Consider the following 12,770-nt stretch of genomic DNA (forward strand, 5'->3'; position numbering starts at 1 on the left):
AGATAATGAACACTATACAACCTTAAGTTCTGAAGCAAGAGTGATCGAAAGCAAGTAAACGAAACCATCATCTCATCAGAAATCCGAAACCATCCAAAAACAATAACCCGAGCAGTCCTAAGCCACCCAGAATCTCTGTATCATCATCAACTCATCTAGAATCTTGAATCTCAAAGTGTCAGGATTACAGAATAATAGAGTATTTTTCTTACCTGACAAGCGTGATGAAGTATGTAGACGACCTTATGATTTTGGAACAACCCCGAGAATATGATGAATGATTTCAAATCGTCAATCCAAGTTCTACCTTACCTCCTTTCATGAAAGAGGAGATCTTTGGGTGAATATCCTCCTTGAGCTTGAGAGGGTCTTAAGGTTTATGTTCCTTTCCTGTTGAAATGATGTGTGATTGAGTGAGACAGATGACTGAGAACAGGTGGAGATGCTAACCACGATCAGACGAGAGAGCTGATCTGGAGTCGACGACAATGCTAGCAAAGAGTAGATAATATGCTGATCTGGAGTCGATGACAGCCATAAAGCTTAAACTCACTGCTACGTAACACATAATGCAGTGTAAAAGTTCTTTGTCTATAATCTAGAGCCAGTTCTTGTGAACTGTGACTTGAATTACTCTTCCAATTTTCCCCTATCCCACATCTCGAAGCGAAGCTTTAGCTTTCTTGACATCGAAATCTCATAATCACTACTTAACAACACATCAAACTCTTGAAGCGGCTTCAGAACAGTCACATTCATTTAAATCTCTCAAATTTCGCTTTCACTTCCTTATCATCGCCCTCATCATATTCAATCATAGTCGCCTATCCAAATTCACTATAGAATACCAAAAGTCAGCTTTGAATGTAAGCGAATGAAATTCCGATACGGTCAGTAAGGTACTGCAGACACCTTGTGGTCCTCTCCAAGCCTCTTTTTTTGCACTGTAGCCTTGATTGAAAATAAATTATCCTCTTCTCTTCCTTAAAAAAGTAAATCTGATTCTAGAAAATAACTTACAACCATTACGACCTGCGTTACCACCACCATATCGACGACTACAATCAACACACACGATTACTACCATACAAACAATTAGAACTACAACTAACAACCACGATCAATAAGCACAACTAAATAACTATACACAATTGCGTATTAACAATTCATACATACCTTTACAATCACAATGCTTTCTTCTCAATTAAACACACTCGCTCCTTCAACTCCCATCAAGATGCACCAAAAAATTGTTCATAAAACCCTAAAAGGTAGAGTTGCGAAGAACATAAAAAAGACGGTAACGTCTCCCAAAAAGCAGGTTTCTAGCCCAGATGAGATGGTGTCTAGCCCAGAGCCAACTTCTGCGACCTCTCCTAATCATCCCAATCGACTCATTCATCGTCCCTTGAGCAAACAGCAAGCAGCTTTGCTTCGAGGAATAAAGACTTCCTTGGAAAAGTCTAGCAATCCCGTCGAACGCGTCGAACCCAAGCAAGATCAGATGGATCTTGATAAAAAGATCGGATATCCTATCCAGACGAAGACATCTGGCAGAATTCAAACGAAAAGGTCAGGAAAGTCAAATAAACCAGTATTCAACTCAAAATTCACCAGAGAAACTACCTTTAGCGGAGTTGTCAAAAACAAGAAAGAGGCAAAGCCGGTGCTCCTCCCAAATTTTTCGAAATGTCCAAAGTCTCCTCTAGCTATCTCGGAAGATCGACTCTTGCAACTTCCAAATGGCAAGGGTTTTGTTGCCTTGGGTCGGGAGGTGGTAAAATTCGGGGTTGCGAACGTGCTGAGATCCCTTGAAAGCGATGCAATGGATACTGTCAGTATACACTCTTGCGTGCCCTATAAGCTCCTCGTTGTATCTCTCGTCTATCTAATTGACTTGCTATCATCCGTCTTTTAAAATCGTTTGACCATCCAGATGCAATAAACTAACGATCCAATCAGAGAGAAGATTATGACTGGAACTACGACGGGTTCAATGGATATCTTTTGGAAGAGCACAATGCTAAATGTGCACAATTCCCAGAGATGGATTTGGAACCCGAGACCTTGATACTTTATTACAAGGGAGAAGTCAATGAATATGGTATTGCTTGAGGTACCGTAGCCCGAGATTCTGGCACAAAATTGGAACTTTGGAAGGACTCGTTGTTTGCTGTCCTCTTTTGGATTGGATTGGATTTTCCTGGGCGAATGCCCGCAACTGACTTTCTCTTGAGAATATGGCACTGACAGCTGCTCATACCTGGGGCCGAACCAAAGATTTTGAAATCCTGACTCTTCATCGAGTTTTCCATAAACTTCTTATTTCACGAGTCTCCTTCGTTGTACATCGAGGTAAGATATCACGTGCTAGATGAGAACTAGTGCCTTCTCAACTTCCATCACCAAATTCGCGTCTGCTAACATTCGCGACAGATTTATTGTGAACTTCACCCGTCGATTATCAATTTCTTTACTGGTCGAATTTTCTTCAAACTTGCGGCAATTAGAAGCTTTTCTCTTCGCGATTTCAATTACTACCTCCACGATGCAGGTAATGCAAGATCCCTCTCAAGGGATTCATCGCGACTTGGTATGTTTACAACTTCTTCCAACTTCAATTGTCAATAATAATCTAATTCATTGCGCAGTTACATCACGTTCATCTTCTCTCTACATATCGATTTCCAATTACACCTACACAACTACATCCCGAAAGAGTCGCAGAATGGCTTATGAACGGACCCAAAATTACTCGCGATCAAGCTCCTGTTTATTGGACTTACCTGGACCGACCGGTTGATGGCACAGTCTTATTATCATGGCAAACACCTACACTGGGTCAGGAATTCCCAAGTGATGGTTACGTCTGGGCTCCTGGAGAGACAGCTTTTTCTCTCGAAGTTATGGGCTGCGTGAGTTTATGTGAATGTGATTTGGGCAGAATTTAACTGACCTCGTTTGCTCTCGCAGACTCTAGAAATTTATTATTGCAAAATTGGCTATGGTACTGGAGAACCTATCGCATCTCATACTCGTCGCCGATATCGACTTTTACCACCACGAATTCCAAACCAAAACCCTTCACCTGATCCAAATCTATGGATTATACATTATACTCAAGCTCCTCCCGAGGATCGTCTCCCACCACATATGATCCCAATCAATCAACAAATCCAAACCATTATGAGTACACGACAATACCTACATCAACAAGGTCAACTCATTCACAAGGAGTTCTTACTTCATGACAGAGCAAATTGGGCAAAAATTGATTTCCCTCGTGGTCATCCAAGAGGAGCTCCAATGTATGCAGCAAGCATTCCGCCAAGAGTTCCCCAATCAATGGCATATCCTACTCATCCTCAACCTGGTCCACCATCGAAACGCGCTCGTACAGCAAATGTTGCTCAGGCCGCAGTCGCAAATAATGCTGCAGCAGTTGTCGAAGAAGACGAAGAAGAAAATTCTCGAGGGGATTGGTTTGATCTTACAACACCTAGAGAGATCAGTTATAGCAGATTTCTTGCAAACTATGAGTGGATGGAGGAAGTACTCTCTTCACCCTACGCTATCAACCAAATTGTTCCCACAGACCTTGGCCTTGGTCTCCGTGGTGAATTAAGCAGTCTCACTGAAGGCATATTTAATGCTCCTCTCAAAGAGACTGAAGAACCAACACTTAATTATGTTGGTCGTCTTGATCCTGGAAAGGCAGATGAGTTCCGTAAAAGAGCTCATGATACTATTGCCCAAACAAACAAGGATATTGAAAAAATGAAAGCTAAGCATGCAAAGCGTCTTGCAAAATTTCAAAGAGGTTCTCTTATTTCTCAAGCTGAGAAAGAATTGCGTACAGCTGTCGATAACCCTTCAGATATTGGTCCCGAATATTGGAGACTTGAAGGTAAAATCGACGAAGAAGAGAATGAAGAATCTGAAACTCCTATCAAGATTCCTTCAAAGGTTGATGATGTTCTTGCAAAAGTTGAAGCTTCTCTTGGTCGTCATGCAGTTGCGATTAGTGAACTTCGTCGTATTCAAGATGGTGGATATGAAGAAGTCACTGCACGAGCAAGCCCTACGCCATCTCAACCTTCACGAAACAATTCTCAACAAAGTGGTGTTCTTATGAATGACACCGATGTTGGTGATGTTGATATGACCAATTCTACTGCTGGTTTACTGGATCAATTCCACAATAGTAATCCATCTTCATCACACGCAACACCAGCAAGTGCCAGTTATCCAACTCCTGGTCACCTACAACATCCTTCTGCAGCAACTACACCAGCTGGAGCTTTACATATGGCATCTCCACATCTCTCTCAAACTATGGGAACACCACAAATTACACAACAGAGTCAATCTCCCCCACAACAGGAACAAAATGATGTTCACATGCAAGATTCATCTTCAACGGCAGAAACTCAGCAACCTATGACTACAACAGCGCCACCCGCAACCGGTGCTGATACATCAGATTGGGTTGTTGTACCACCAGGGGGTGTCTCACCTACAGCAGACCCTTCTAACAATAATACAAATAATGATGCACCAAATCCTCAAAATCAAAATCAGAACCAACAGTCAACATTGTCGGATTTTCCCAAGCCATCTTCCGATAACAATACATTGGAACAACCAACAACTTCTACCTCCTTACCCGAACCACAACAAGAACACCAAGAACACCAAGAGGGACACGAAGAAGAAGAACATCATACTGAACTCAATGAAAATGATTTCGATCTTGAAGATTTGGACACAGCTGGTGATGCTTTAGCTTCATATGATGCTGGTGACGCTATGGGAGATGATGGACATGGGTTGGGTGATCTCGTCGATGATAGTGCATTTGGCGATGCCTTTCACGGCGTCGATCATCATAATGATAACGTGGATGAAGATCATCACGGCATGTAAGATGAGCATGGTTCATGGATGGCATTGGCAACCATCCCGACTTGACGGATGATACGAGGAATCTCTCTGGAATTATTACTATAACGGGATTCGCTGCACCATAACTAAACGACTGACTTGAGGATTTCAAACTTCACATTTCTATAATTGAAAACACTCCTACTTTGTGAGTGAGGGACTTCCTCCTTGGATTCATCCTTGGGGCATGATAGAACCTTGAAATTGATAGAACTAGTGGTTTGGATATTGAGATGGAAGATTGGTTTTTGAGTTGGTGATATGGGTACTAGTGAATAGGTTGTAGGGATTTCGAGATTTTCTTGTGGCTTGCCTTGAATCGGTCCGAACTGAACCGGAGTGGTCTTATACGAATGAATGGGTATGTTCATGGAGGAGATGAAAGGAGGGTAGCTCTAAGAATCATCATGGGCATTGGTGGACATGGTATTGATTGTGAACTGTGGTGGAACTTTATTGATGGATGAAGATTGGTGGATGGATGAATTCTCTGCCAAAAAGATTCAAGCGTTGATTTTCAGATTTGTTTGCTTATTGTTTTCCTATTCTGCTTGTACGATAATACTATGAGTTGTATGAATAGAGATTTACTGTTTTTATCTTACCTAACTTGATTATATCCCAGCTTTTGTGGCCAATATGATATGTGAGATTGATGGCAACATACACTGAACTACTAATAAATAAGATCTTCAACATTTTCAGGAATCTTCAGCCATAAGATCTTCAGTAGCAGAACGATTGAAAATGGTAATGGCTCCAGTGTAAACCCCAAAGCCCAAAACCCACAACGTCAAGGAACAATTTCAATCACATGTCATGCCCCTCCAAAATGCGGGGCACATTTTCCAGCGATACAACATGCAAGTCCTCAAAAAAGTTGGCAGCGCGTACCACAATGCCACTTTCAATGTCATTCTCTAGATGACTTTGGTTTAAACCGCAGAGACATTCTTTTCAAAGATTTCACACGTCTTCAATAATCTGTTGTTTCAAGATGGGAGACAACACAAATACCTCTGTGACAGATCCATCCGTCATAACCATTGATAACATTTCTACCAGAATGCCCCCTCATGATATCAATGGCGTCGAGAAATCCACAGATCATTTATATGCTTTAGTTGACATGGGAAGGTATATTTTCACTGTTCCTAAAGCTTCCACCTCTCATCTCACGCCAAAGAAAGAAAGAATCCCCTACTAAACAAACCCTAGCAATGGAATTCGCTTTTCCATCTCCGATCTCTCACCTCCTACCTCCCGTCTCCTTCCCTGCATCTATCGCGATCGGGCTGCCATTTCTCTTTACGACGCGCTACACTCTTCGCTTCCCGGGTCTCGAGAATTCTACTTCGATGCCGACACGATTTCGCGCGTGGCGGGATGTCTTGCGGGATTCAAAAAGATATGCGATTCGTATGGTGTTTTGCGGAAGAATATTGGGGTGTTTGCGACGGAGGCGATGCGCACGGCGAAGAATAGGGAGGAAATGACGAGGGCGATTAGTAGGGAGAGTGGATTGGAAGTGGATATTTTGAGCCCGCAGGTGGAGAGTTTGCTAGGGGCGTTGGGGGCAAGGAGTGGGTTTGGGGGTGTGGAGGGCGTGATGATGGATTTGGGGGGTGGGAGTGTGCAGATGACGTTTATGGATAGTGGGGGTGCTGTGAGGGGGGTGGGAGGGGTTGCGGAAATAGAGATGGAGGGGGAGAAAGAGGGGGAAAGATATTGGACGAAAAGTGCGGCGTGTGCGAAAAGTATGCCTTTTGGAGCAGCGAAAATGACGGCGAAAATGAAGGGGGGTGATATTCATGATATTCGCACTGATATGCGTTCTCGATTTCACGAGACGTTTCAGGGATTATGTCACAGGTTTCCCAAACTTCAAAAGCATGTGAAGGATGAGGGTGTGACGATATATTTCTGCGGTGGAGGATTCAGAGGTTACGGAAGTATGTTGATGCATACCGATCCCATCAATCCATATCCCATCCCCTCTATCGCCGGCTATACAGTATCCGGAAAACGCTTCAAACAAACGAAAGAAATGCTCAAAGTAAATGCCGAGGAGAAAGAAAAGATCCATGGCATGAGTAAGAGACGTCGGGAACAATTTCCCGCCATCGTCGAGGTGGTCGAGGGAATCATAGCAACCGTTCCCAATATCAGAGAAGTGATATTCTGCGGCGGAGGAAATCGCGAAGGAGTTCTATATCTCAAACTTTCACCTCAAATACAAGAAACCCATCCTCTTCTTCTTTTCCCGTCTCAACTATCCAGCACCCCTGTCCAATCCGGCGCGATTGCACAAATCCTCTCTTCCGCTCTCCCGGTTGCTCAGCCGGGCACGGAAATCTTCACCCCTGAAATTTTAGAATATGTGGGAAAACATATGGGTGACAATATGGCGGATATATCGAATCTCAACGCGGCGCGCGCATTGCACGCGCCTATTTCCGGGGCGATTGCAGGAATGCCCGGGTTGACGCATGGGGTTATTGCGGTGTTGGCATTGACGATGTGTGCGCGGTGGGAGAATGATGTGGGGAAGGTGGATCGAGGACTTTTGGAGGGGCTGAGAAAGGTGTTGGGGGAGGAAAAGGCGTGGTGGTGTGAGTATTTGGGGGCGGTGGCGAGGGTGGTTTGTGGGGTTGTGATGGTTCCTCGGATGAGCGGGGAGGGGGTGCGAGGGTTGAGGTTTGAGGGAACGTGGGAGGAGGGGTTGGGGAAGAAGGGGAAGAAGGAGGGGGTTTGTTTGAGGGTCTTTTGGGAGGGGGAGAGAGATGTAGATTTGGAGAAGTTGGTGGGGAAGGTGGGGAAGGGCTTGGGGATGAAGAGGAGAGTTGATATTTCTTGGGGATAGGAAATCGTGCGTTGAGTGAGGGTTTATTGCTCTAGCTTTAGAGATGAGACGGGGGGGGAGAGGATAGAGGAGGGGAGTGGTAAGGGGAGACGTTGAAAATATAGAAGAGAAGACGAGAGATTCATCTGATATGATAATGATAATGATACCCCAACTCTATACTTACACACACGGTCATACATATATACATACCTAGGTAGGTAGTCAAAGTTAAAGTCAAAGTCAAACGATATCCAATCAAGCATTTCTACAATCTTTATCCAAAGAAACCAAATATCTTCATACGCATGCTAGCTATGCTTTGCTTTGCTATGCTATGCTACCAACCCACCCTCCAACCAACCATCCATCTATATATTACCACCCAAACCCATCCATAAATGACCATGTAAGACAGTGTATCTAAGTACCCAAAATGCATACAGAAAAACGCCGGGTATCCCCATCCAATTTCATGCTATCACCTGCTTTCGTTGCATACCCACAATACGGGGTTCATATTTATATAAATATATACCTCATCTCTTCTCTCGCCATCTCGCTCCTCGTGATATGAAAATAAATATCTATACTGAAAATGCGATTGAACCCAACTCAACCCAATTCCATGCTCCCACCAATCTTCCCATCAATCAAACCAATCAATCAACAAGAAATCAATCACTCAAATCCTTTTTCGAACTCCCACCCACCAAAGGTGCATGTTCAGCTCTTGAGCTTTCCCCCTTCTTAACCTGGAATCTATCCGGATTTGGTAGCACATCACCATCACTCGTAACATAACTGCCTTCCTGACCATCCCAATCACTTTCCGCATCTTCTCCGTCCGCATCACTCCCGCTTTCTCTTGCTCTTTCCGTCGCTTCATGAATTCTATGTGCTTCATTTTGAGCATCTTCTCTCATTTTACGGATCTTGATCCAGTTATATGCTGCGATTGCACCTATGGTAACGAAGAGACCTGAAATATTGATTGGGGTGAGAGGATCATGGAAAACCAACCCTGCAGCTGAAATTGTTACTACTTCTTTAAAGATACCTGCGATGGATAGAGTAACGACGGATGTACGCTGCAGCAGAGCGAATTCAGAAGCCGTCATGCAAAATGCTATGCAACCAGGGAATAGAAGAAGTAAAGGACCAAAAACCGGGCCTTTTACTTCTACTAGAGCTTTAAGACCCTCCCAAAGGGCGGGAAATCCTTCTACGGGGGTAGCGATGACGAGAAGCGAGACGAACATGATTGGAGCTAGGTAAAAAATCGAGGAGAAAGGATTTGAAGTTGCTGGATTGCGAAGAAGAAGGATTTGGGTTAAACCCCAACGAAAACCGGAGAAAAATGCGGCAAATATAACAAGGACGAAGCCTTTTGTCGAAAAATCCACTTCGCCAAATACCATCATTACAACACCAATTGTCATTGTGAATATGATGCCGACTAAACGCCATGACGGGATTTCGAGACGAAATACGAATGCGAAAAGAAGTACAAATGCTAGAGCTGAGGATTTGCACATTGCTTTTATATATGTTAGCATGGAAGTATTTGGAAATCGAAAGGGAGTACAAACTATAAAATGTAAGGGTGATGAATTTCAAAGACATATTTCCAAGACCGATATCCAATCCTGTTGCCATTCCACATGGACCTATGCGCGTAAAGTAAAACATTCTCGTCATTAACGGTTTCTTCGAATCCACCTCATGTTGAGCCATATCTGAATCCGATACATGTGTATTATGAGGGTTGGAGATGGAATCGTATCGAGGTCGGAATTGAGGAAGAAAGTAAAGGACGAGACTCGCGAGAGAGAATTGTACTAGCATATGCATACATGTTGTAAATAAAGGGAAATGGAAGTTGAGATGTTTTGGGTCAAACATCCATTTGTTATACTACTTGAAAGTTAGAAATATCTTTGAGATGGGAGATGATGAACTTACTATAGATATTGATAGGGAAAACGTATACCAAAGTCCTATTAAAACTCCATTCATCAAACTCTTCCTTATAACATTCCAATCCGCTTCTTTCTTCTCATCTTTTGTTACTTTGATTTCTCCCGCGATTCTATGATCCATTGATTGATGCCGTATCTTCTTCTTCTTTCGTTTCGCTTTGGATTTAGCAGTCAACCCCGTTTCTTCATCGTCTTGTAAGTCACCCTCTTCTGAGAAATGGTTTAATTCCATATCATCACTAGTTGATCTCGAATCGTCGTCTGACACTCTATCACCGGCTTTCGAATCGACTCCAATTGTCGATGTTCTGGGTGATCGCTTTGCTCTTGGAGCTCGTAAACTTCCATCTAAATTGTTCATCATGCTACTCCTCCTCCGCCGATGACCCGAAGGTTGTGAATCCATATTTGTATCTGTTGGATGTAAATCTGCGAGAGCTGTAGCAGCATCTGGCTCTAACAATTCTTCTTCCGACCGCGCCGATGCTTCAGAGATTGAGGTTCTTGGTAAAGTTTGTATGGGAAAATGGGATTGTGAGGGTTGATTTGACCGGGACTGTGCTTGGGATTGTAATTGTGATTGCGAAGATTCGAGTGAAGTGTTCGTAGTGGAGATTCGATCGGATCTGAGTAGGGTATTTGAAAGCTCCTCTTCTTCTGCCGCTGCTTCTTCTTCCCTTTCGAATTGTGAATGATGTTGTGCAGGATTCTCGAATCTCGTCTCTTCTTCTAAGGCCATGGTAATTACTGAATCAGGGTTGATTTGCTAATGTGCTTTCATTATTTTTGGGCCTGTAACCTCTCGAATGGTGTAGTAGTGTGGAGATCAGACCCTCACACTTTAACTATGTTTACTCGCTATACCGTGATGAGTTGCGATTTGATTGCGATTTATCTCCGATTATGGATAAGTTTTGGATCTTTTGGTAATCTTGGCAAGCATCAGGGGGTTCGAAAAGAGGGTCAGAGAATCGTACAGTGTACAGTGTCCAATGTCCAATGTCCAATGTCCAATGTCCAATGTCCAAGGTTCAAACAGTGCAGAAGGATGAGTTGTGTTACTAAGTGATGGCGAGGTGTGATACAAATGCGTGTGAGCTTTGTAGGTGTATGGTATGAGGTACACGCGACTGGTTTACTTACTTGACTTGGCGATTGATTTGAGTACGAATGAAATGTTGTGAAACGAAATTAAAGGATTTAATTTTAATATGTGAGATTTTATGTATTTTTGGGTTTATTTTCTGATATTTAGAATTATATATATCTACTCATATATACTTGTCTATTTGTCTGTTCAATCATTCATCCATTGATTGCTAGGTACATTTCATAGGAGTTGTCAGTCCATACTACCTACATGATTGAAGACTCGATGAAGAGGTATATCACGTACATATTTGGATGGACTGGAACTGGTGTATTGGATTGAGTAACAAAGATATTACCACCCTTGGGGACAATAGCATAGCAACGGGAAGGTAATCAGTCCTACCTACCTACCTATCTACCTATCTATCTACAGCTAGGAGTTTGCTTTGACCTCAATTGTCCACTCGAGTCTCGACTTCTCAACATTATGATATCAGGTTTCGTAGGTTTTATATTGGTTATGGATCATCGTCTTGAATTATCTACATATATATATTTCGTCTCTCTTACCCTCCTCCTCTCCTTCTCTCCTTCCCTCTTATTAGCCATAAACACACAAATACACTCTTGACCGGACAATGCGGACATCCGTGATGACTTTTCTGCAAAGTATACTCGCTCCACTCCAGTTCCCACCGCGCAACTAAGTACCTGGTATGTTGAACTACTTCCGCCCCGTTCCGACAGCTATCATCTGAGTTACATCCTAGTCTAGACATGTATGATCTGTCGTTCTAGAAGTGAAAAGTTCCTGAACATCTTGGACATCTTGAGCATCCTTCATGATTCTTCCCACAGATCGTCAATACATTCTAGGATGAGGTGAAAACGCACAAATCACAATCATGATTAGCCTTAGGAGCCAAAGTATAATAGACTGACTTCCTGTGAAGTTAACAAATAGAATGTTAACAAATGTCCAAGTCCAAGAAAGTATCTGATCTCGAATGTTGACAGGATTTCTGCATTGACAGGTTCTTCACACTCACACTCCCACTCCCACTCCTACTCCTACTCTCAACACTCCAAACCCTCTGCTCTTAATTTTTATTAAATAGTTCAGCTATCTTGTTGACCGCTTATGTTGTGTCAGACGATGAAGCCATAAAAGTCATCTTCTCATAGCGATTTGTTTCACTCAATTAAGCGGACACAACATATCTTCTTACAATTATCTCATGTTGTCCCTCTGATTCTTTTGAGGTTCTTGGTGAAACCAAGATAATGCTGGGAATTTCATAGCACCCACCTTGGGTAACGGGACATCCCTATCTACCTGGTCTCGTACCTACTCGAGTAGTGTCAATTGCTAAAGTCAACCATCACATGTCGTCGTGTGGTCGGTCGTGTTGTTGCTAAAGTTACTAAAAGAGAAAGGGACCTGAGTTGGGTTTAGTTCTAATTCTAACGGAACGTCGGAAATGTCAAGCTTTCCCCTCACATCCCGTCCCGTCCGTAACGTAGGTATGACGAAAAGATTGATCGCGTTTTCTCCTCAAGCTTCTCTCGTGGCTATCCGAGATTCAACATATTAGCTACCCAGTACTCATTTTAATATCAAGGTATTATTTTCCTGTTTTCAATCCTACCTGCAGCAAATATAATAAGCCATCATTCTTATGGCGACACAAATAATCTTATATCTTGTGTAAACTCATTGACGTATCACAATTCACCAACTTGTAGGATTGACTTAACTGCAATAACATCTCCTTTTCCTGCAATATTTCGTTACACTGTTTTGATTGCTTTGTCCATTTCTCTTTTTGGAACCGTCTACTATTTTCTCGCCATCTCTCATCAAAAGGCAACCTGCATCAATCATTTCGACAAACGCGTGCCTTGATCTA

General features: G+C 42.8%; 4 protein-coding genes across 4 annotated transcripts; 3 read left to right on the forward strand and 1 right to left on the reverse strand.

Moving 5' to 3' along the window:
- Positions 1-1,189: 1,189 nt before the first annotated feature.
- On the forward strand, positions 1,190-2,115 carry EAE97_005367 (uncharacterized protein; the record flags this gene model as incomplete). The annotated part of the gene is made up of 2 exons (XM_038875879.1): positions 1,190-1,909; positions 1,963-2,115. The coding sequence occupies 2 exons, from the start codon at positions 1,190-1,192 to the stop codon at positions 2,113-2,115; spliced, it is 873 nt and encodes a 290-aa protein (XP_038733216.1).
- A 433-nt stretch (positions 2,116-2,548) lies between these two features.
- On the forward strand, positions 2,549-4,926 carry EAE97_005368 (uncharacterized protein; the record flags this gene model as incomplete). Its single annotated transcript, XM_038875880.1, has 3 exons — positions 2,549-2,593; positions 2,652-2,915; positions 2,974-4,926. The coding sequence occupies 3 exons, from the start codon at positions 2,549-2,551 to the stop codon at positions 4,924-4,926; spliced, it is 2,262 nt and encodes a 753-aa protein (XP_038733217.1).
- A 916-nt stretch (positions 4,927-5,842) lies between these two features.
- Positions 5,843-7,807, forward strand: EAE97_005369 (uncharacterized protein; the record flags this gene model as incomplete). Its single annotated transcript, XM_038875881.1, has 2 exons — positions 5,843-6,081; positions 6,163-7,807. The coding sequence occupies exons 1-2, from the start codon at positions 5,942-5,944 to the stop codon at positions 7,805-7,807; spliced, it is 1,785 nt and encodes a 594-aa protein (XP_038733218.1). The 5' UTR covers positions 5,843-5,941.
- A 656-nt stretch (positions 7,808-8,463) lies between these two features.
- EAE97_005370 (uncharacterized protein) lies at positions 8,464-10,507 on the reverse strand (the record flags this gene model as incomplete). Its single annotated transcript, XM_038875882.1, has 3 exons — positions 8,464-9,326; positions 9,379-9,703; positions 9,752-10,507. 3 exons carry the CDS (start codon positions 10,505-10,507, stop codon positions 8,464-8,466), a joined length of 1,944 nt encoding a protein of 647 aa, XP_038733219.1.
- Between the last annotated feature and the right edge of the window lie 2,263 nt (positions 10,508-12,770).

The sequence above is a fragment of the Botrytis byssoidea genome (genome assembly GCF_014898295.1).
Source record: "Botrytis byssoidea strain MUCL 94 chromosome Unknown BBYS_009, whole genome shotgun sequence".
NCBI lineage: Eukaryota > Fungi > Ascomycota > Leotiomycetes > Helotiales > Sclerotiniaceae > Botrytis > Botrytis byssoidea.